General features: G+C 44.3%; 1 protein-coding gene across 2 annotated transcripts in view; it reads left to right on the top strand.

Moving 5' to 3' along the window:
* LOC135520342 (integrin alpha-8-like) overlaps positions 1-24,082 on the top strand; it is an 83,577-nt gene that overhangs the window by 34,615 nt on the left and 24,880 nt on the right. For both annotated transcript variants that reach the window (XM_064945813.1, XM_064945815.1), the window contains 8 exons: positions 13,179-13,224; positions 13,339-13,446; positions 14,191-14,246; positions 14,518-14,675; positions 14,887-15,015; positions 15,139-15,206; positions 15,716-15,863; positions 16,185-16,277. In XM_064945813.1, the coding sequence (XP_064801885.1) occupies positions 13,179-13,224; positions 13,339-13,446; positions 14,191-14,246; positions 14,518-14,675; positions 14,887-15,015; positions 15,139-15,206; positions 15,716-15,863; positions 16,185-16,277 (806 nt within the window). The remainder of the gene's footprint in view (positions 1-13,178; positions 13,225-13,338; positions 13,447-14,190; positions 14,247-14,517; positions 14,676-14,886; positions 15,016-15,138; positions 15,207-15,715; positions 15,864-16,184; positions 16,278-24,082) is intronic.

Below are 24,082 nucleotides of genomic sequence, written 5' to 3'. Positions count from 1 at the left end.
CTGTTCGTGAAGGCCGAGGAGAAGTGTGATTTTCACGCCCACACGACGTCCTTCCTCGGGTACATCATCTCCAGGGGAGAGATCAAAATGGACCAAGAGAAGGTTCGGGCGGTTCGGGATTGGGTCCAGCCCGGTACGAGATTGCAGCTCCAGAGATTCCTGGGGTTTGCGAATTTTTATCGGAGGTTTATCCGTGATTACAGCCGGGTGGCAGCCCCTTTAACTGTACTGACGTCTTGCACCAGAAAGTTCTGTTGGTCTCTTGAGGCAGACTGAGCATTTCTAGGTTTGAAGAGCCGATTCACCAACGCCCCGATTCTCTCTCAACCTGACACTTCCCGTCAGTTCGTTGTGGAGGTGGATGCGTCTGATGTGGGGGTGGACGCCATCCTGTCCCAGCGTAGCTCCACTGATGGTAAACTCCATCCCTGCGCCTTCTACTCTTGTCGTCTTTCTCCAGCTGAAAGAAACTACGATGTGGGTAACCGGGACTTCTCGCTGTGAAGCTTGCCTTGGAGGAGTGGCTTCACTGGTTGGAGGGAGCGGAGCAACCGTTTGTGGTCTGGACTGACCACATGAATCTGGCTTACGTGCAATCGGCTAAACGTCTCAACTCCCGTCAGGCCCGGTGGGCTTTGTTTTTTGGACGCTTCAATTTTTCCCTAACGTTCCGACCTGGGTCGAAGAACGGGAAGGCGGACGCCCTGTCCCGGATGTTCTCCAAGACGGAGGAGAGTGGGGCCAAGACTGAGACGATTCTTCTCCAGAACGTTGTCGTGGGAGCCGTTACATGGAGGATTGAGGAGGAGGTGATGGCGGCTCTTCGGACACAGCCCGGGCCCGGTAACGGTCTACCCGGTCGGTTCGTTCTGCTGTCCTTCAATGGTCCCACGCCAGCAAGATAGCTTGTCACCCTGGTGTTGCTCGGACTATGGCGCTACTGCGCAGACAATTTTGGTGGCCTGCCATGGAAGAAGATACCCAGAGGTTTGTTGCCGCTTGTCCTGTTTGTGCGCAGAATAAGAGTACCAATCGGGCCAGCTCTGGGCTTCTTCACCCCCTACCTATTCCCCGGCGACCTTGGTCGCATCTGGCCCTGGATTTTGTCACGGGGTTGCCCTCTTCTGTTGGTAACACGGTTATTCTGACCATTGTGGATAGATTCAGCAAGTTTGCCCACTTTGTTCCCCTCTCCAAGCTGCCTTCTGTCACTGAGACGTCCGAGATCCTGGTTAGGGAGGTGTTCAGGGTCCACGGGTTGCCCTGTGACATTGTTTTTGACCGTGGTCCTCAGTTTACCTCTGCTGTCTGGAAATCCTTCTGTTTGGCCATTGGAGCTACAGTCAGTCTCACATCTGGATTTCACCCCCAATCTAATGGTCAGGCGGAGAGAGCCAACCAGGAGATGGAGTCCACGCTGCGCTGTCTTGTTTCCTCTGATCCCACCTCTTGGTCCTCTCAATTACCCTGGGTCGAGTATGCTCATAATACTCTCCCTTCATCTGCCACTGGGATGTCTCCCTTCCAGTGCCTGTACGGTTACCAACCTCCCTTGTTTCCTTCTCAGGAGCGGGATCTCTCGGTTCCTTCTGTCCAGACCCACATTCGTCGTTGCCACAACACCTTGCATCAGGCCAGGAAGGCCCTCCTTAAGGTTTCTGACCGGTATCAGATCCAGGCGAATCGTCGCCGTAATCCTGCCCCCGCTTATACCGTCGGAGATAGGGTTTGGTTGGCTACACGGGATCTTCCTCTACGGACTGAGTCGAGGAAACTGTCACCGAAGTTCATTGGTCCATTTGTAGTGGAAAAGATCATTAATCCTGTTGTGGTCCGACTCAAGTTGCCTGCTACACTAAGAGTACATCCCACCTTTCATGTCTCCTGCCTCAAGCCGGTTCTCCTAAGTTCTCTGTTGCCCCCTCCTCCTCGTCCTCCTCGGATGATCGGAGGTGGTCCTGTCTACACGGTGCGCCGCATCATGAACTCCAGACGGCGGGGTCGAGGGTTCCAGTATTTAGTGGATTGGGAAGGATATGGTCCTGAGGAGAGGAGTTGGATTCCTCGGCGTCAGATCCTTGACGATGACCTGCTTCGTGACTTTTACCGCCTCCACCCTGGCGCTCCGGGTAGTCCGCCCGGTGGCGTTCGTCGGAGGGGGGGTACTGTCACGAATCCCGTTTCCTGAGTCTGTTTTTTGCCTGTGTTCTGTCCTGGAGTGTTTTGTCCGGCGTCCTGGAACGCACCCTGTCTGGTTGCCGGGCAAGGTAGCCAGTTGGGAGTTCTGATTACCCGCACCTGTATCCCATCAGCTATCTGCACACCTGGTCCTGATCATCATCTCTCCCCTTCATAAGCCCGGACCTGACATCCATTCCCTGCCGGATATGTTAGCCATGAACAGTATGTTGTGCCATAGTATCAGCCTCAAGTTGGATAGAATTTGTTTTGTTGTTTTTACGTGACAGTAACACACTACGCCGCCAGGGACTCAAATCTTGCAGTGCCAGATGTGTCCCCCTGCTTAAGCCAGTACATGTCCAGGCCCGTCTGAAGTTTGCTAAAGAGCATTTGGATGATCCAGAAGAAGATTGGGAGAATGTCATATAGTCAGATGAAACCAAAATATAACTTTTTGGTAAAAACTCAACTCGTCCTGTTTGGAGGACAAAGAATGCTGAGTTGCATCCAAAGAACACCATACCTACTGTGAAGCATGGGGGTGGAAAAATCAGGCTTTGGGGCTGTTTTTCTGCAAAGGGACCAGAACGACTGATCCGTGTAAAGGAAAGAATGAATGGGGCCATGTATCTTGAGATTTTGAGTGAAAACCTCCTTCTATCAGCAAGGGCATTGAAGATGAAATGTGGCTGGGTCTTTCAGCATGACAATGATCCCAAACACACCGCCCGGGCAACGAAGGAGTGGCTTCGTAAAAAGCATTTCAAGGTCCTGGAGTGGCCTAGCCAGTCTCCAGATCTCAACCCCATAGAAAATCTTTGGAGGGAGTTGAATGTCCGTGTTGCCCAGCAACAGCCCCAAAACATCACTGCTCTAGAGGAGATCTGCATGGAGGAATGGTCCAAAATACCAGCAACAGTGTGTGAAAACCTTGTGAAGACTTACAGAAAACGTTTGACCTCTGTCATTGCCAACAAATGGTATATAACAAAGTATTGAGATCAACTTTTGTTATTGACCAAATACTTATTTCCCACCATAATTTGCAAATAAATTCATTAAAAATCCTACAATTTTTTCTAATTTTGTCTGTCATAGTTGAAGTGTACCTATGATGAAATTACAGGCCTCTCTCATATTTTTAAGTGGGTGAACTTGCACAATTGGTGGCTGACTAAATACTTTTTTGCCCCACTGTAAGTGTTTCCAATAACATCATCAGTGTGCATGATGTGATTTTAACCAATTATGGGTAGGCATTGTCTACTAATTGCCTACTAATTGTTCAACAATGTCTTTGGAAACACTTATTTTCCTTATCTTTTTTTGCAACAAAATATAGAAACGTGCCATTTCCACATATGTTCATGTTGGGATGGCGCTGGAGATGATGAATATATATTTTTTTACATTTCCATTTGAAAGTGTTTAGTCTGTTCGCCAGATATTTCACCATAGCGTTGTAGGCCTCTAGCGGACACAAGCCTCCAATCCTTCAGGAAATCCTTCAGAGTGTTTCTATTTACATGTGCAGTCAGTGGTAGTCTGAATGTCTGTGTGAGTGTTTGTATACACATTCATTTACTTGGAATCATGGGCTCTTAAAAGGTGATTTAAGACTGCACATGTTTTGAAATTAAACTTTTGAACCCCCTTGTTTTCCCCTCAATTTGGAGCCATTCTAAAAGCAGTGTAGTTCAATCTTTGTACTTCTATAGACCAAGCTGAAAGGCAGCCATTCTAAAGGCAGCATAGTTCAGTCTTTCTACTTCTATAGACCAAGCTGAAAGGTAGCCATTCTAAAAGCAGTGTAGTTCTGTCTTTGTACTTCTAAAGACCAAGCTGAAAGGTAGCCATTCTAAAAGCAGTGTAGTTCTGTCTTTGTACTTCTATAGACCAAGCTGAAAGGTAGCCATTCTAAAAGCAGTGTAGTTCTGTCTTTGTACTTCTATAGACCAAGCTGAAAGGTAGCCTTTCTAAAAGCAGTGTAGTTCAGTCTTTGTACTTCTATAGACCAAGCTGAAAGGCAGCCATTCTAAAGGCAGCATAGTTCAGTCTTTCTACTTCTATAGACCAAGCTGAAAGGTAGCCATTCTAAAAGCAGTGTAGTTCTGTCTTTGTACTTCTAAAGACCAAGCTGAAAGGTAGCCATTCTAAAAGCAGTGTAGTTCTGTCTTTGTACTTCTATAGACCAAGCTGAAAGGTAGCCATTCTAAAAGCAGTGTAGTTCTGTCTTTGTACTTCTATAGACCAAGCTGAAAGGTAGCCTTTCTAAAAGCAGTGTAGTTCAGTCTTTGTACTTCTATAGACCAAGCTGAAAGGCAGCCATTCTAAAGGCAGCATAGTTCAGTCTTTCTACTTCTATAGACCAAGCTGAAAAGTAGCCATTCTAAAAGCAGTGTAGTTCAGTCTTTCTACTTCTATAGACCAAGCTGAAAGGTAGTCATTCTAAAGGCAGCATAGTTCAGTCTTTCTACTTCTATAGACCAAGCTGAAAGGTAGCCATTCTAAAAGCAGTGTAGTTCTGTCTTTGTACTTCTAAAGACCAAGCTGAAAGGTAGCCATTCTAAAAGCAGTGTAGTTCTGTCTTTGTACTTCTATAGACCAAGCTGAAAGGTAGCCATTCTAAAAGCAGTGTAGTTCTGTCTTTGTACTTCTATAGACCAAGCTGAAAGGTAGCCTTTCTAAAAGCAGTGTAGTTCAGTCTTTGTACTTCTATAGACCAAGCTGAAAGGCAGCCATTCTAAAGGCAGCATAGTTCAGTCTTTCTACTTCTATAGACCAAGCTGAAAAGTAGCCATTCTAAAAGCAGTGTAGTTCAGTCTTTCTACTTCTATAGACCAAGCTGAAAGGTAGCCATTCTAAAGGCAGCATAGTTCAGTCTTTCTACTTCTATAGACCAAGCTGAAAGATGGCCATTCTAAAGGCAGCATAGTTCAGTCTTTCTACTTCTATAGACCAAGCTGAAAGGTAGCCATTCTAAAGGCAGCATAGTTCAGTCTTTCTACTTCTATAGACCAAGCTGAAAGGTAGTCATTCTAAAGGCAGCATAGTTCAGTCTTTCTACTTCTATAGACCAAGCTGAAAGGTAGCCATTCTAAAGGCAGCATAGTTCAGTCTTTCTACTTCTATAGACCAAGCTGAAAGGTAGTCATTCTAAAGGCAGCATAGTTCAGTCTTTCTACTTCTATAGACCAAGCTGAAAGGTAGTCATTCTAAAGGCAGCATAGTTCAGTCTTTCTACTTCTATAGACCAAGCTGAAAAGTAGCCATTCTAAAAGCAGTGTAGTTCAGTCCTTCTACTTCTATAGACCAAGCTGAAAAGTAGCCATTCTAAAAGCAGTGTAGTTCAGTCTTTCTACTTCTATAGACCAAGCTGAAAGGTAGCCATTCTAAAAGCAGTGTAGTTCAGTCTTTCTACTTTTATAGACCAAGCTGAAAGGTAGCCATTCTTAAGGCAGCATAGTTCAGTATTTCTACTTCTATAGACCAAGCTGAAAGGTAGCCATTCTAAAAGCAGTGTAGTTCTGTCTTTCTACTTCTAAAGACCAAGCTGAAAGGTAGCCATTCTAAAAGCAGTGTAGTTCTGTCTTTCTACTTCTATAGACCAAGCTGAAAGGTAGCCTTTCTAAAAGCAGTGTAGTTCAGTCTTTGTACTTCTATAGACCAAGCTGAAAGGCAGCCATTCTAAAGGCAGCATAGTTCAGTCTTTCTACTTCTATAGACCAAGCTGAAAGGTAGCCATTCTAAAAGCAGTGTAGTTCAGTCTTTGTACTTCTATAGACCAAGCTGAAAGGCAGCCATTCTAAAGGCAGCATAGTTCAGTCTTTCTACTTCTATAGACCAAGCTGAAAGGTAGCCATTCTAAAGGCAGCATAGTTCAGTCTTTGTACTTCTATAGACCACGCTGAAAGGCAGCCATTCTAAAGGCAGCATAGTTCAGTCTTTCTACTTCTATAGACCAAGCTGAAAGGTAGCCATTCTAAAAGCAGTGTAGTTCTGTCTTTGTACTTCTAAAGACCAAGCTGAAAGGTAGCCATTCTAAAGGCAGCATAGTTCAGTCTTTGTACTTCTATAGACCAAGCTGAAAGGCAGCCATTCTAAAGGCAGCATAGTTCAGTCTTTCTACTTCTATAGACCAAGCTGAAAGGTAGCCATTCTAAAAGCAGTGTAGTTCTGTCTTTGTACTTCTAAAGACCAAGCTGAAAGGTAGCCATTCTAAAAGCAGTGTAGTTCTGTCTTTGTACTTCTATAGACCAAGCTGAAAGGTAGCCATTCTAAAAGCAGTGTAGTTCTGTCTTTGTACTTCTATAGACCAAGCTGAAAGGTAGCCTTTCTAAAAGCAGTGTAGTTCAGTCTTTGTACTTCTATAGACCAAGCTGAAAGGCAGCCATTCTAAAGGCAGCATAGTTCAGTCTTTCTACTTCTATAGACCAAGCTGAAAAGTAGCCATTCTAAAAGCAGTGTAGTTCAGTCTTTCTACTTCTATAGACCAAGCTGAAAGGTAGCCATTCTAAAGGCAGCATAGTTCAGTCTTTCTACTTCTATAGACCAAGCTGAAAGATGGCCATTCTAAAGGCAGCATAGTTCAGTCTTTCTACTTCTATAGACCAAGCTGAAAGGTAGCCATTCTAAAGGCAGCATAGTTCAGTCTTTCTACTTCTATAGACCAAGCTGAAAGGTAGTCATTCTAAAGGCAGCATAGTTCAGTCTTTCTACTTCTATAGACCAAGCTGAAAGGTAGCCATTCTAAAGGCAGCATAGTTCAGTCTTTCTACTTCTATAGACCAAGCTGAAAGGTAGTCATTCTAAAGGCAGCATAGTTCAGTCTTTCTACTTCTATAGACCAAGCTGAAAGGTAGTCATTCTAAAGGCAGCATAGTTCAGTCTTTCTACTTCTATAGACCAAGCTGAAAAGTAGCCATTCTAAAAGCAGTGTAGTTCAGTCCTTCTACTTCTATAGACCAAGCTGAAAAGTAGCCATTCTAAAAGCAGTGTAGTTCAGTCTTTCTACTTCTATAGACCAAGCTGAAAGGTAGCCATTCTAAAAGCAGTGTAGTTCAGTCTTTCTACTTTTATAGACCAAGCTGAAAGGTAGCCATTCTTAAGGCAGCATAGTTCAGTATTTCTACTTCTATAGACCAAGCTGAAAGGTAGTCATTCTAAAGGCAGCATAGTTCAGTCTTTCTACTTCTATAGACCAAGCTGAAAGGTAGCCATTCTAAAAGCAGTGTAGTTCTGTCTTTCTACTTCTAAAGACCAAGCTGAAAGGTAGCCATTCTAAAAGCAGTGTAGTTCTGTCTTTCTACTTCTATAGACCAAGCTGAAAGGTAGCCTTTCTAAAAGCAGTGTAGTTCAGTCTTTGTACTTCTATAGACCAAGCTGAAAGGCAGCCATTCTAAAGGCAGCATAGTTCAGTCTTTCTACTTCTATAGACCAAGCTGAAAGGTAGCCATTCTAAAAGCAGTGTAGTTCAGTCTTTGTACTTCTATAGACCAAGCTGAAAGGCAGCCATTCTAAAGGCAGCATAGTTCAGTCTTTCTACTTCTATAGACCAAGCTGAAAGGTAGCCATTCTAAAGGCAGCATAGTTCAGTCTTTCTACTTCTATAGACCAAGCTGAAAGGTAGCCATTCTAAAGGCAGCATAGTTCAGTCTTTCTACTTCTATAGACCAAGCTGAAAGGTAGTCATTCTAAAGGCAGCATAGTTCAGTCTTTCTACTTCTATAGACCAAGCTGAAAAGTAGCCATTCTAAAAGCAGTGTAGTTCAGTCTTTCTACTTCTATAGACCAAGCTGAAAAGTAGCCATTCTAAAAGCAGTGTAGTTCAGTCTTTCTACTTCTATAGACCAAGCTGAAAGGTAGCCATTCTAAAAGCAGTGTAGTTCAGTCTTTCTACTTTTATAGACCAAGCTGAAAGGTAGCCATTCTTAAGGCAGCATAGTTCAGTATTTCTACTTCTATAGACCAAGCTGAAAGGTAGTCATTCTAAAGGCCGCATAGTTCAGTCTTTCTACTTCTATAGACCAAGCTGAAAGGTAGCCATTCTAAAGGCAGCATTGTTCAGTCTTTCTACTTCTATAGACCAAGCTGAAAGGTAGTCATTCTAAAGGCAGCATAGTTCAGTCTTTCTACTTCTATAGACCAAGCTGAAAGGTAGCCATTCTAAAGGCAGCATAGTTCAGTCTTTCTACTTCTATAGACCAAGCTGAAACGTGGCCATTCTAAAGGCAGCATAGTTCAGTCTTTCTACTTCTATAGACCAAGCTGAAAGGTAGTCATTCTAAAGGCAGCATAGTTCAGTCTTTCTACTTCTATAGACCAAGCTGAAAAGTAGCCATTCTAAAGGCAGCATAGTTCAGTCTTTCTACTTCTATAGACCAAGCTGAAAGGCAGCCATTCTAAAGGCAGCATAGTTCAGTCTTTCTACTTCTATAGACCAAGCTGAAAGGCAGCCATTCTAAAGGCAGCACAGTTCAGTCTTTCTACTTCTATAGACCAAGCAGAAAAGTAGGAATGATTATTATTTTTTTCTTTCCATCTTTTCTTCTTTCTGTAACAACAACAGACCGGCTCTGATCTCTCCATTCTGCAAACAGGAAATCTGGGTATTTTATAATGAAAACATCACACACACTAACACACACGTACACACACATGCACACATATGCACTGCATGGCTTGTGATCAATTCTTCTGGCCTCTGAGTGTAAGTGTTGAGTCTGTGCCAGGCTATGAACCAAAGCCAGTCCCTATACAGAATCACCCCACATCGAGTTACTCAGTCACACACACTGTACAAACACAATGCATGTACAGTTGAAGTCGGAAGTATACACACACTTCGTTTGGAATCATTAAAACTTGTTTTTCAACCACTCCACATATTTCTTGTTAACGAACTCTAGTTTTGGCAAGTCGCTTAGGACATCTACTGTGTGCATGACACGTCATTTTTCCAACAATTGTTTTCAGACAGATTATTTAACTTATAATTCACTGTATCACAATTCCAGTGGGTCAGAAGTTTACATACACTAAGTTGACTGTGCCTTGAAACAACTTGGAAAATTCCAGAAAAGGATGTCATGGCTTTAGAAGCTTCTGATAGACTAATTGACAACTGAGTCAATTGGAGGTGTACCTGTGGATGTATTTCAAGGCCTACCTTTAAAATCAGTGCCTCTTTGTTTGACATCATGGGAAAATCAGAAGAAGTCGGCAAAGACCTCAGAAAAAATTGTAGACCACGTCTGGTTCATCCTTATGAGCAATTTCCAAATGCCTGAAGGTACCACGTTCATCTGTACCAACAATAGTATGCAAGTATAAACACCATGGGAACACACAGCCGTCATAGCAGCCTCAGGAAGGAGACGCGTTCTGTCTCCTAGAGATGAACGTACTTTGGTGCGAAAAGTGCAAATCCATCCCAGAACAACAGCAAAGGACCTTGTGAAGATGCTGGAGGAAACAGGTACAAAGTATCTATATCCACAGTAAAACGAGTCCTATATCGACATAACCTGAAAGGCCGCTCAGCAAGGAGAAAGCCTTACTCCAATACAGCTATAAAAAAGACAGACTACGGTTTGCAACTGCACATGGGGACAAATATCGTACTTTTTGGAGAGATGTCCTCTGGTCTGATGAAACAAAAATAGAACTGTCTGGCCATAATGACCATCGTTATGTTTTGAGGAAAAAGGGGGAGACTTGCAAGCCGAAGAACAACCGTGAAGCACTGGGGTGGCAGAGTCATGGTGTGGGGGTGCTTGTCTGCAGGAGGGACTGGTGCACTTCACAAAATATATGGCCACATGAGGAAGGAAAATTATATAAATAAAGTGAAGCAACATCTCAAGACATCAGTCAGGAAGTTAAAGCTTGGTCGCAAATGGGTCTTCCAAATGGACAATGACCCCAAGCATACTTCCAAAGTTGTGGCAAAATGGCTTAAGGTCAACAAAGTCAAGGTATTGGAGTGGCCATCACAAAGCTCAGACCTCAAACCTATAGAGAATTTGTGGGCAGAACTGAAAAAGGATGTGCGAGCAAGGAGGCCTACAAACTTGACCCCGTTACACCAGCTCTGTCAGGAGCCGAATCCCACTGGGTCCTGACGATGGAGGGGTGGACATCGGTGTAGGTTGAGGTGCGGGCGGAGGTGATGATGTAGTATTTACAGGAAAGCCTCCTCTATCCCATCTGTTCATTGTTTGCAGCACGCGATCCATGGCTGTACCTAGACTGTGTAACATGGTCGCGTGCTGCTGAACGCGCTCCTCTACTGGGAGAGAAGGGCTGGCTGCACCTGCTGACTCAATTTGAACGGTCCGTGATTCTGTCAGCGATTGGGTGCAGAAATGTAGCGGAGTCAGGCGCAAGAGTTTAATCAAAAAAGTCATGCAAAAAATCCAAATAGGAACAAACATTCACACTAGCACAGACAACAACCACTTTTGACACCAACAATCACGGACAGAACAGGAATATATGCCAGAGGGTTAAATAAGGAACGTGATATGTAATTGAAACCAGACAAAACAAAACTAAACTGAAACATGGATCGATGGTGACTAGAAAGCCGGTGACGTCGACCGCCGAACACCACCTGAACAAGGAGAAGGGCCGACTTCGGCGGAAGTCGTGACATTCTCTTAACTATTATTTTGACATTTCACATTCTTTAAACAAAGTGGTGATCCTAACTGACCGAAGACAGGGATTTTACTAGGATTAAATTCAGGAATTATGATAAACTGAGTTTAAATGTATTTGGCTAAAGTGTATGTACAACTGTACCTATGGGAGGAACGTGCACTCACACACACGGTTTCCAGGTGTTTGATGCCATTCCATTCGCTCCATTCCGGCCATTATTATGAGCCGTCCTCCCCTCGGCAGCCTCCACTGGCACGCACGTATGCACACATACACCTACGGGAGAAGTGGGGTTGGGTTTCTCTGGAGTGTAAGATGGACAGATCCAGGACTTTGGAATGAGAGCGGAATTCTTCTGTTGGAAGTTTGGGTCCCTGAGGCTGAGCTGATGTTTGGACTGTACTTTGTGTGTGTGTGTGTGTGTGTGTGTGTGTGTGTGTGTGTGTGTGTGTGTGTGTGTGTGTGTGTGTGTGTGTGTGTGTGTGTGTGTGTGTGTGTGTGTGTGTGTGTGTGTGTGTGTGTGTGTGTGTGCGTGCGGTTAGATCTGCCTGCTGAAAGCACACCTTAGCTTTGATGACATGCAGATTGTGGTTGAAAGGCCAAGTGCTTTAACTGCTGTCCTCTTTCCTCCTCTCTGCCTCGTTCCCCCTCTTCCTTCTTCCCTCTCTTTCCCCACTTCCTCATTCCCTCTTGTTCCCCGTTCCTCCTTCCCTCCTCACCTCTACCTTTCCAACTGCTCACCATACCCCACAGATAGCAAGAGGCCCCCCTTTCTCTACCGCCCCTTGTTACACCTATAAAACACACACGCACACACGCATGCGCACACACACTCACATACACACACTGGGGGCTAGGGTGTAATGTTGAATGTTGTGGTTTCAGCAGGCTAAGGCACTCTCACTGACTGCAAAAACAGATGGACCACTCCTACATTCAATTTAGATACACGTTCACTTAAACACGCGCATGTGCACACACACACACAAGAACACACGCATATATATAGACACACACACACACACACACACACACACACACACACACACACACACACACACACACACACACACACACACACACACACACACACACACACACACACACACACACACACACACTCAATAGATCTATGGGAACGTTCTAGTATTTGACTCTAATAGTTTAACCATTTAAACAGATGTCACTAACAGGGTGCCCCTGTGTATGACACTCTAGCCCTCTATCAGCATCAAGACTTAACCTAGTCTGTTTTATTTGATGGATAGCCAGGATTGTATATTCCCAACAGATAAAAGGCTATCTGAGGAGGAGTTCTCAACTTCTGTTCTCAACAAACAGAACTGCAGAGGTCAGAGCTAATGAGCTTAACCAGTCCCAATGATATATTATCATAAGTAAACTTAGCCTCTGACCCTCAGCCTCATTGATATTAGCATGACTTATCTTAGCCTCTGTCCCCAGTCCCAGTGCTGTAGCAGCTTCAGAGCTTAGCTTAACCTCTGTCTTCCAGTGACAGGACTAGCTAGATCTATGGTTGGGGCATATTCTATATATCCCAGTCACTCCTATTTTAAACAAAAACCCATTTAAGACTCCATCTTCAAAACACATAATCACAAATTAACTGAGTAGAGCAATGGACTAGTTGAGTGGCTGCTGCAGACTGACTGGTTGTATAAGGCACATGATTATAGTAAAGTGGCTGCTGCAGACTGACTGGTTGTATAAGGCACATGATTATAGTAAAGTGGCTGCTGCAGACTGACTGGTTGTATAAGGCACATGATTATAGTAAAGTGGCTGCTGCAGACTGACTGGTTGTATAAGGCACATGATTATAGTAAAGTGAGGGAGTGTTGTTGTTGTGTAGCAGAGGGATCTGATTGGACCAATGGGAACATTCTAATGGAGCTGGAATGTGCCGTGGGGTTTCTCCGTTGCGACACACACACTGTGTTCCTATTTGGATAATTTCATTCTGCTGCGAAAATGGTTATATTCACAACTCAAAGCTGGTACAGACTAAATGTGTTTGTGTATGTGTGTGTATCTATGTGTCAGTGTGTGTAAAACATGGGAGGTCTGTGCTTGATGAGATTGCTCAGACCATGAAATCAGTCCCATCTGTGGCGTTCTTTGAAGCTCATAGACTCTCTCTCTCTCTCTCTGTGTCTGTCTGTCTGTCTGTCTGTCTGTCTGTCTGTCTGTCTGTCTGTCTCTCTCTCTCTCTCTCTCTCTGTGTCTGTCTGTCTGTCTGTCTGTCTGTCTGTCTGTCTGTCTCTCTCTCTCTCTCTCTCTCTCTCTCTCTGTCTTTCTCTCTGTCACTGTAGATCTGATAGTGGGAGCATTTGGTAAAGGGGAGGTGTCGGTGTACAGGTAAGATATCTAATTCTCTGATTGGCTAGACTACATTGTTTCGTGTATCAGATTGGCTGCTAGTTTACAATGGTGAAATGAATTGTGTGCGTGTGCATGCGTGCGTTTGTGTAGGGCTCGTCCTGTAGTGTCAGTGGAGGCTGAGATGATCCTGACTCCTAGAATCCTGAACCCTGACGACCGATCCTGCCTCCTGACAGAATCTGATACCATGGTAACCTGGTGAGTACACACATGCATGCAAGCACACACGCACCCACACAAGCAGTCACACACATGCCCTACCTTTCCAGAAACCCTACACCATGGTAACCTAGTGAGTGACAGACGTAAGACCAATAGGGTTCTTTATAGGCTATGTGTGTTGGCAGAGGGACAGAGACATGGTGCGTTTGGGCAGATTGACAGACAACACTAAATTGTGGAATTCAGTCAAAACAAACACGGCTGATTGAAATAAACCATCAGACTGGCTGGAGGAACGAGACAGGACACAACAACACATGTACTATTAGGGAGTTTTTAGGACTGTCTGGGACTGTTGCTTTTTCTTTCATTGAATAATTGTTTTATTGAGAGCTTTGGCCAGTTGAGTTGTTTTTCTGGTGGTTTTGGGGAGACTGAGAGGATGAGTGGTAAAGAGGAAGTTTTTGTTCTAATCATTGTTCTGTTCTGAGTGGTTCTGGTTGACAGGCATTTCACTGCTAGAGAACCCCAGTGTGTGTGTGTGTGTGTGTGTGTGTGTGTGTGTGTGTTATTGTCCCTTCTATCAGGAACAGGAAAGTAACTCCTACAGAGGGAGACTTGCACCATTAATATCCTGGAATCTAATGAGCGCACACACACACACACACACACAAACACACATTGACACATACACACACAGACATATATACAGAAGAGAAATGTTTTTATCCTGTCTCAATCTCCCATGTATCTCTACCTCTCCCTCTCTCTGTTATCCAGTCTCAGGGTAGATATTTGTGCGAAGGTGAGCGGTGTGGGGATCCCAGACTCTGTAGGTAAGTAGCTCTGACTGGGGATGAAGAGGGGGGAGGTAGAGGTTTATGTATACGTTAGTGTTAGAGATGCTGACTATATGAATGTATGAATGCATTGTTTCCACTGGCTAATGATGCCCTGTTGAATCTAAAAGGGATAAAGTAGACAATACACAGGGTTCCCTCCTGCACACCAGATGAGAATACACACACACTTGCACACAGGATGGGACCATACGGAACCCCTCCTCACTCTCTCCCTCCATCCCCCTCTCTCCTCCACCTCTCCCAGTCTTGAATGCAGAGCTGCAACTGGATTGGCTGAAAGGTGTGAGGGGCGGAGTAAAAAGAGTTCATTTCCTGGATTCCCATCAGCCCCAGCACACAGGGGTCCTAACTCTTGGCCACAGCCATCCACACTCCTGCCTGAACTATACGGTCTACCTACGAGTAAGTCAAACACACTCCACTGCCAAATAATGGATTTGAGTTGTTTTTTTAAATTGAGGCCTCCATCCGTGCTGTGTTTGGACAAGATCCTCTCAAAATATCTGTCAACTCAGCTGAACCTGTTTTTGGACCAGTTATTGTGTTATAGTGAAAAAACTTTCTGTTACATGGTGTCTCCCCCCCAACCCCCTTCTCTCTCTGTCACTCTCAGGAGGAGGATGAATTTAGGGATAAATTGACTCCCATCTCATTGGCTCTGAACTACAGTTTAGCCCCTCCTTCCAACCGGGACCTCCCTCCTGTTCTCAACCGCTACAGCAGTACCTTCCTGCAGGAACAGGTGTGTGTGTGTGGGCTCTCTTTCTCATCCAATCAAGACCACTTACAGCATATGAGTACTGTTAGACTAGTCCTAAATCCTCCCCCCATCCCTCTCCCAATCCCTCTCTCCTTTATTTCTCAGGCGTATATTCTGCTGGACTGTGGGGAAGACAACGAGTGTATTCCAGACCTCCAGCTGTCTGCAAGCATGTAAGTATGTACTGTATCTAACATATGTAGCATATACGTCAACATGAATCAGTCTCATTTAAATACAGCAGTTAAAAAACCATACTGATATAGTGGTGTGTCACGCCTTGTGGTGTGTGTTGTGACCTGCCCTGTCAAGTGAGGCATGTTGGGAAGATTCAGAAAAGTCCTTGTCAACCTGTAAACTTTCAACATATGTACATACTCACACTCACACACATTCATATACACACACACACACACCCAAACAATGTGTAGGACTGTGTTACAGCATGCAAGGAGAGAAGTTTACTCTCTGATTGTTTACATTAACAAGCGTGTAGTGAGGCCTGTGTGTGTGTGTGTTTTTCTACAGTTTCCATCTGTATGCTATCGCCATGGCAGCCCAGCAAAAACACCCTGTCATTCTCCTCTGACTGACACACACACACACACACATATTCTGACTTCTACTGTTTGACATAGTATTGACTTGTTTTTTTCTCTCTCCTGCACACACACAAATACAGGGACAGTACAGAGCTGGTGGTCGGGGATGACAACCTGGTCATGTTGACCATAAACGCGGTTAACAAAGGAGAGGGGGCATATGAGACAGAGCTACACACACTCCTACCCCTTGAGGCTGACTACATAGGAGTGGAACGCAGGATAGAGGTGAGAACACACATTCACACACACACTACCACCCCCCACACTGACCCAAGCCCAGCTCAACTAGACCCTACCGCCTTGCTGACCTCTTTACCATTACATTACATCCTGTTGACAATGTCAGTTTTTTTTTCTAGAGGACTCATAGTGTGTTTGTTTGTGAGAGATAGAGAGTAACGGGGCACTAAGATGGATGAGGTTGTTACTGTCAGAACATTCATCACTCTCTTCCTCTCCTCCCTTCCCCCACATATCATTTCTCTTCCTCTTCCACCCTCTTCCTTCCACCTCCTCTCTTCTTGCCTGCCCTCCTCTCCTCTCCAGTCTCTATCCAGGTTGAACTGTGAGTACAGGATGGTGAATGACTCCAGACTGGTGGTGTGTGACCTGGGGAACCCTATGGTTGCTGGAACAGAAGTAAGTCCAACACACACACACACACACACACAAATGAACACATAAAATATACACACACGTACATGCCCCCACACTGACCTCCCCTTTACTTGGAAACATTCACTTCCTGTCCAAACAGGAAGCTGTCAATCACATACAGCGGTGCTGATTGATATTTACCATGGTGATTGATCACCCAGATACCCCGTGCCCCACTGAGTCCCACACTCTGAAGCTGTCTGTGGGTATTTCTGTGTGTGTTAATCCGTTCGCCCCTTGCATGACACATCCAGGAAGCACAGGCTTTGTTAAGTAAAGAGTGGTCCCTTCCGACATGTAACTCTACCCTGTGTTTCTGTAACCAGTCTGTCTGTGTGTGCATGTGTGTTTGTGTGTGTATGTGTTTGTGTGTGTGTGTATACTTGGCTACGTGCATAAGTGTGTGTGTTGTGAGCCTGAGAGCGGTATTTGTTAGCTCTAGAAGCGACACACAGCATTCTGATAAATCAATTATGTGATCATATTTCACTTCTGGGGCGCGGCTTTAGAGGGCTCCAAGGGGTTGAAGAGTGTGTGTGTTTGTGTGCGTGTGTGCACGTCAGCTCTCCTTCAGACCAGATGTGTCCCATACGTATTTACCCTTGCCCCTTTGGACCTATAGGAATTCATGAGCTTTTATATAATAAACACACACACTTACTAATCATACAGCCGGAATAACGCTTGTAGACCATTTTGAACGTATCTTTTTCTCATTCTATTATTTTTGAGTCAAACCTCTAAAATGCAGACTGCACACTGGAGTGCTGCTACAGGCTCTTTGTGTGTCTTGACCAATCAGATTAATGGATAACGCAGGTCCCGCAGGCTGGCATAAAGCTCAAGGCGCTCTCCACTTTCCTCTGATATTTATTTAGCAAGCTGATAACACATCACTCCCGACAGACACAAGCAAAAACTCTTACATAAATAGAGCAGCCTTCCTAAACATTAGCGAGCTGACATGATGTGTTGCATGGAAACAAGACAATTTTTCGGTCTGATCAACTGTACTAACAGCAGCTGCATAGTCTAGTCTACTATGGACCCTGTTCCTCTGGCCAGGGTAAACGAAGCGGTAATGTTGTGTAGGCTATTTATAGCCCATTTGTTTGTGAAATATAAACACAATAATATAACATATAAACACAATAATGCAAACTACATGATGCAAACCTACATAAAGCAAGCTCACCCCTGTGTTTTATTGTCCAACCATGTTTCTTTCTCAGTGTCTGTCTATAGGACCCCCCTAGTTCTTCTTTAAAATATAATTCATATGAACAAGTACAAGGTTGCTGCAGTTTGACAGGGTTTTCATCCTCCCCAAGATTAAAACCATGTGACCTGATTAGAAAAACTCTGGTCCCATCATAGCCCATATTAAACAGATAAATCACGTCATACCGTATAAGGTCCCGAGTTTTACCTGGTTAAGTTACCAGATCAGGAAAAATGAAGGGCCTCAGAATTTTGTCTTCCGCTACACCACTCTGGGGCCTGTTGTGCCACCTCTGCCAGACAGTCAGCATGTACAATGTGAACAGAAATGGCCCCTGTACACAGCCCTGTGGAACACCATATATAGCCTTAGAGCAATCAGAGGTCTCACTGGCCAGAAAAACAAATAGATACCTATCTGTTAGTTTGGTCGACAGTGTCAATCCCTTCTCTTTACATCCCTTCTCTGACAACAGTCACAGAGCCATGGTCGATGGCTGGTCGATGCATTAGATCAGGTCGATGGCTGGTCGATGCATTATATCAGGTCGATGGCTGGTCGATGCATTAGATCAGGTCGATGGCTGGTCGATGCATTAGAACAGGTCGATGGCTGGTCGATGCATTAGAACAGGTCGATGGCTGGTCGATGCATTAGATCAGGTCGATGGCTGGTCGATGCATTAGATCAGGTCGATGGCTGTTCGATGCATTAGATCAGGTCGATGGCTGTTCGATGCATTAGATCGATGGCAGGTCGATGCATTAGATCAGGTCGATGGCTGGTCGATGCATTAGAACAGGTCGATGGCTGGTCGATGCATTAGATCAGGTCGATGGCTGGTCGATGCATTAGATCAGGTCGATGGCTGGTCAATGCATTATATCAGGTCGATGGCTGGTCGATGCATTAGAACAGGTCGATGGCTGGTCGATGCATTAGATCAGGTCGATGGCTGGTCGATGCATTAGATCAGGTCGATGGCTGGTCGATGCATTAGATCAGGTCGATGGCTGGTCGATGCATTAGATCAGGTCGATGGCTGGTCGATGCATTAGATCAGGTCGATGGCTGGTCGATGCATTAGATCAGGTCGATGGCTGGTCGATGCATTAGATCAGGTCGATGGCTGGTCGATGCATTAGATCAGGTCGATGGCTGGTCGATGCATTAGATCAGGTCGATGGCTGGTCGACGCATTAGATCAGGTCGATGCATTAGAATAGGTCGATGGCTGGTCGATGCATTAGAACAGGTCGATGCATTAGATCAGGTCGATGGGGACATACTATTCTGGCAGGAAACTCACTTATCCACATCTGAACACGAGAAACTCAAGAAAATGGGATATAGGAACACTTTTGTTTTTCTTCTTACAAAATGGGTAGAAGGGGATTTGCAATCTTGATCCCAAATTCAGTTAATTTTGAGTTTATGTCAGAAGTAAAAGACAAGGAGGGTAGATTTATACTTGTTAAATGTAAACTGGATAACAAGGAAGTGACATTATTTAATGTATATGCACCCCCAGGGAGTGACATGGTATTCTACGGGAAGGTGTTTGATTTAATTGCCACAGAAAGCACTGGCACTCTTATCTGTGGAGGGGACTTTAACACAATTCTAAACTCAAAATTGGAAAGCACAATTCAAAATAGGAAAATGAGCCTAGTTGCCAAAAAGATCAATAGGATACTGCAGGATCTAGGACTGCTCGATGTATGGCGTGACACCCACAAGACCGATAAGGAATATACTTTTTACTCAGCCCGCCACACTGAATACTCCAGGTTAGACTATTTTTATGTACAGTGCAGATAGACACAGGCTTAAGGATTGTAGGATCAGGCAGAGCGACTTATCATATAATAATGGAGTTTACCTTACTCTACACCTTGATAGCAAACCAAGAAATACTATATGGAGACTTAATACAAGCATGCTGAATGATCCAGCATTCATTGAATCAATAAAAACAGAATTGAACATCTATCTGGAGAATAATGATAATGGGGAAGTATCTCCTGCTATATTGTGGGATGCAGCTAAGGCAGTTATTAGAGGGAAGATCATAGCCACATCATCTCTCAAGAAAAAGATTAAAGCACAGAAACTGCTGAAATTACAAGAAGCCCTAAGAAACTTAGAACGATCTCATAGTCAATACAAAGACCCTCTTATATTACGAGAGATTCAAAAGGTAAAACAGGAAATGGACCAGATTTATAGAGAAGAAGTAGATAAAAAGCTTAGGTTCCTGAAACAATGGTATTATGAACCAGGCTCAAAGTCAACCAAATTACTAGCATGGAGACTCAAGCACAGAATACCATTTTCAAAATAAAAGACCCCAAAACAAAAAAGATCACATGCAAATTAGATGAAATACAGAATGCATTTGAATCATATTACACAAATCTGTTCAAGCAACCAGAGAAGGCAGATGCACAGACAATAGAGCACTTTTTGAACTCACTTGATCTCAATTGATCTCAACCCTCAATTGGGACCGAGCAAAATGATAGACTAACTTTAGAAGAAATTAATAAAGCAATATCTCAATAAAAAGTCAACAAGTCTCCAGGCACTGATGTCTTCCCTTCAGAATGGTTCAAGACCGTCAGAGAACAATTAGCACCTCTACTTAAGGCCTGTTTTAACTGGACTCTGAGGGAGGGGGGTCTCCCACCGTCATGGAGAGAGGCCGTCATATCAGTAATCCCAAAAGAGGGTAACGATAAAAAAGAGTGCAGTTCATATAGACCTATCGCAATTCTTAACACAGGTTATAAACTATATGCATCAATAATAGTCAAAAGAATGGAGAACATAATCCCAGAATTGATTGACGGAGATCAAACTGGTTTCATACAAAATAGGCAGACACAGGACAATATAAGGTGAACACTACATGTCATGGACCACATTACTCAGAATAAGACAAGTGCAATATTAATCAGCCTAGATGCAGAAAAAGCATTTGATTCAGTGGGATGGGATTACCTATTCTAAATTATGGAAAGATTTGGTTTCAACAAAGAAGTGATACAGTGCATCAAAACACTGTATTCATGTCCGACCGCTAGAATAAAGATACATGTACATTTGACACAAATGATAAAATTAGAGCGAGGGGCAAGACAAGGCTGTAAACTTTCACCCACGCTCTTCTCCTTGTACCTCGAACCATTAGCACAGGCAATAAGACAGGACCCAACCTTAGAGGGAATAACAATAAGAGGCAGTGAACATAAGATATGCATGTATGCTGATGACGTTCTGTTATTCCTTAAAGACCCAGGCTCAAGTGTACCGAGATTGATGGATGTTTTATAAACATTTGGAACATATTCAGGGTATGTGCTTAACGTACACAATACCTAAGCCCTAGTATATAATTATACCCCACAGGAAGATCTGAAGAGTAGGTATAACTTCACCTGGACCTCTTCATCCATTACATATCTGGGAGTGTATGTACCAAAAGATACACCCAAACTTTACTGCATGAATAACGATCACATCAACAAGAAAATATACGATGACCTAGACAGGTGGAATTCACTTCCCTTAGATCTTAGTAGTAGAATTGAAACAATCCAACTGAACATCCTGCCAAGGTTACTGTATTTGTTCCAATCACTGCCCATAGAAATCATGTCTAAGCAGTTTAGGGATAAACGGATATCAAGGTTTATTTGGAACAGTAAGAGACCAAGAACTAGATATACAACATTACAGTTGTTGTACAAAAACTGTGGGGGTATGGCCTTACCAAACCTAAAAGATGATTATGTGTCAGCCCACTTGAGACCTCTGGTGTGTTGGTGCAATTCAGAATACGAATCCAAATGGAAAGACATCAAGACTACTTTTACAGAGACACCCATACAGTCAGTTTAGGAAATAAGGACATGGTAAAATAAATATACAACAGACAAAATCAGTGGATGAATTTATCTCTGAAGACATGGTTTAGGGTAGTCAAGCAAAATAATTTAGACAGAGAGATCAAACTGCTGAGTTGACCTGCATACGACCCCAGCTTCATCCCTGCAACTCAGGACAGCAGATTTAAACAATGGACGCAGAAAGGCATCACATCAGTCAGTACAATTATAAGGAATGGGAACCTAGATAACTTCCAGGACCTAAGTAAAAAAACATGGCTTGGATAAACAAGATTTTTACAGATACCTACAAGTTCGACACTATTTCTTAAGGGAGATAAAAGTGACCCTTGAGCACCTCCAAAATGAATCCAAGTATTCACTAACGCATACAACTTGGGGAGTAACAAAAAACAATTTCAAATCTCAACTTGGGTATTCAATCCTCAAAGAAACATTCTACAATCTATATTAAAAATAAATGGGAGGAGGAACTTAACATTGAAATAACTGATGAAACATGGTTGAACATATTAGAGACTCAACAAAGCTCCACCAACTCAAGGTCATGTTCTGTTGGAAGAATGTTATACGTTTCTTCATAACATCTAAACTGAAATCAAAACAGACTGGCTCACAACACCCTTGTTGGAGAGAATGCGGTCTATTGAGGGCGGACCACTCTCATATCTTTAGGACTTGCCCCCGCAATCAAAACTTACTGGGGAGAAATAAGATCTAACATTGGAAAAATAATGGGATTTGACATAGAACAAACATTATTTTCTTTGTACATGGGTGAAATACCTGATAACTTACACAATAGAGAAAAGTACCTCTTGAAGGTCCTACTGGCAACCAGTAAAAAGGCTGTCACTAGGAAATGGCTACAAAAAGTGTCATGTCTTGTTATGTCTGTTCCTGTCCTTTCTCTTCATTCTCTCTCTCTGCTGGTCTTTTTAGGTTACCTTCTCTGTCTCTCATTCTTCAGCTGTTCTACATTTCCTCTAACTAGCTCATTCACTCTTTCACACCTGTTCTCTCTTCCCCCTCTGATTAGGTCTCTATTTCTTTCTCTGTTCCTGCTACTTTCAGTGTCTGATTCTTGTTTGTGTTTTTTGATGCCAGAAGCAAGCTGTCGTCTCGTTTGCTTCCACCTTGTCCTGTCCTGTCGGAGTCTGCCTGGCAGGAGCATCCTGCACTATACTAACGTTCTTTTTGTTCCGCTGACAACGTTGGAAGAGGATTTATGCCATTCCTGTATTTTCATTAAAGAACTCTGTTTTCTGTTAAAACCGCTTTTGGGTCTTCACTCAAGTTCATAACAGAAGAATCAGACCACGAATGGACCCAGCGGCTCCGGACCCTTTTCACTCCGCCGTCAAGATCCAGGGAGCGATGCTAGGCAGACACGAGGAGGAATTGTCTGCTGCTCAACATGCCGTTGAGACCCTGGCCGTCCAAGTCTCCGACCTCACAAGACAGGTTCACCAACTCCACCTCGATCCACCGCCCACTTCCAGGGTTTCCGAGTCTCCGGAGCCCAGGATCAACAACCCGCCGTGTTACTCTGGGGAGCCCACTGAGTGCCGCTCATTCCTCACTCAGTGTGATGTGGTGTTCTCTCTCCAGCCCAACACTTACTCCAGGAGCGCAGCCCGCATCGCCTACGTCATTTCTCTCCTTACCGGACGGGCGCGTGAGTGGGGCACGGCAGTCTGGGAGGCGAGGGCTGAGTGTATTAACCAGTATCAGGACTTTAAGGAGGAGATGATACGGGTTTTTGACCGTTCTGTTTTTGGCGAGGAGGCTTCCAGGGCCCTGTCTTCCCTATGTCAGGGAATAGATCCATAACGGATTATTCTATTGAGTTTCGCACTCTCGCTGCCTCTAGTGACTGGAACGAGCCGGCTTTGCTCGCTCGTTTTCTGGAGGGTCTCCACGTCGAGGTTAAGGATGAGATCCTCTCCCGGGAGGTTCCTTCCAGTCTGGACTCCTTAATAGCTCTCGCTATTCGCATAGAGCGACGGTTTGATCTTCGTCGCCGAGCTCGTGGAAAGGAGCTCACGTTCTCCGTTGCTCCCCTCTCCACATCACTGCCACCTGCCGCATCACTGCCACCCTCCTCCGCCGGCTCGGATGCTGAGCCTATGCAGCTGGGGGTATTCGCATCTCGGCCAAGGAGAGGGAACGGAGAATCACCAATCGCCTCTGTCTCTACTGCGGCTCCGCTGGTCATTTTGTCACCTCATGTCCAGTAAAAGCCAGAGCTCATCAGTAAGAGGAGGGCTACTGGTGAGCGCAACTACTCAGGCCTCTCCTTCTGGATCACGCACTACCTTTCCGGTCCATCTCCGCTGGCCCGGTTCATCTGCTTCCTGCAGTGCCTTGATAGACTCTGGGGCGGAGGGCTGTTTTATGGACGAGACCTGGGCTCGGGAACATGACATTCCTCTCAGACAGTTAGGGAGCCCAGGGCCTTGTTCGCTTTAGATGGTAGTTCTCTCCCCAAGATTCAGCGTGAGACGCTGCCTTTAACCCTCACTGTCTCTGGTAATCATAGCGAAACCATTTCTTTTTTAATTTTTCGTTCACCTTTTACACCTGTTGTTTTGGGTCATCCCTGGCTAGTGCGCCATAACCCTTCTATTAATTGGTCTAGTAATACTATCCTA

This window comes from Oncorhynchus masou, chromosome 29 (assembly GCF_036934945.1).
Source record: "Oncorhynchus masou masou isolate Uvic2021 chromosome 29, UVic_Omas_1.1, whole genome shotgun sequence".
Taxonomy (NCBI): domain Eukaryota; kingdom Metazoa; phylum Chordata; class Actinopteri; order Salmoniformes; family Salmonidae; genus Oncorhynchus; species Oncorhynchus masou.
The sequence above is the reverse complement of the archived record's forward strand: the minus strand, read 5'-3'. Positions and strand labels throughout refer to the sequence as shown.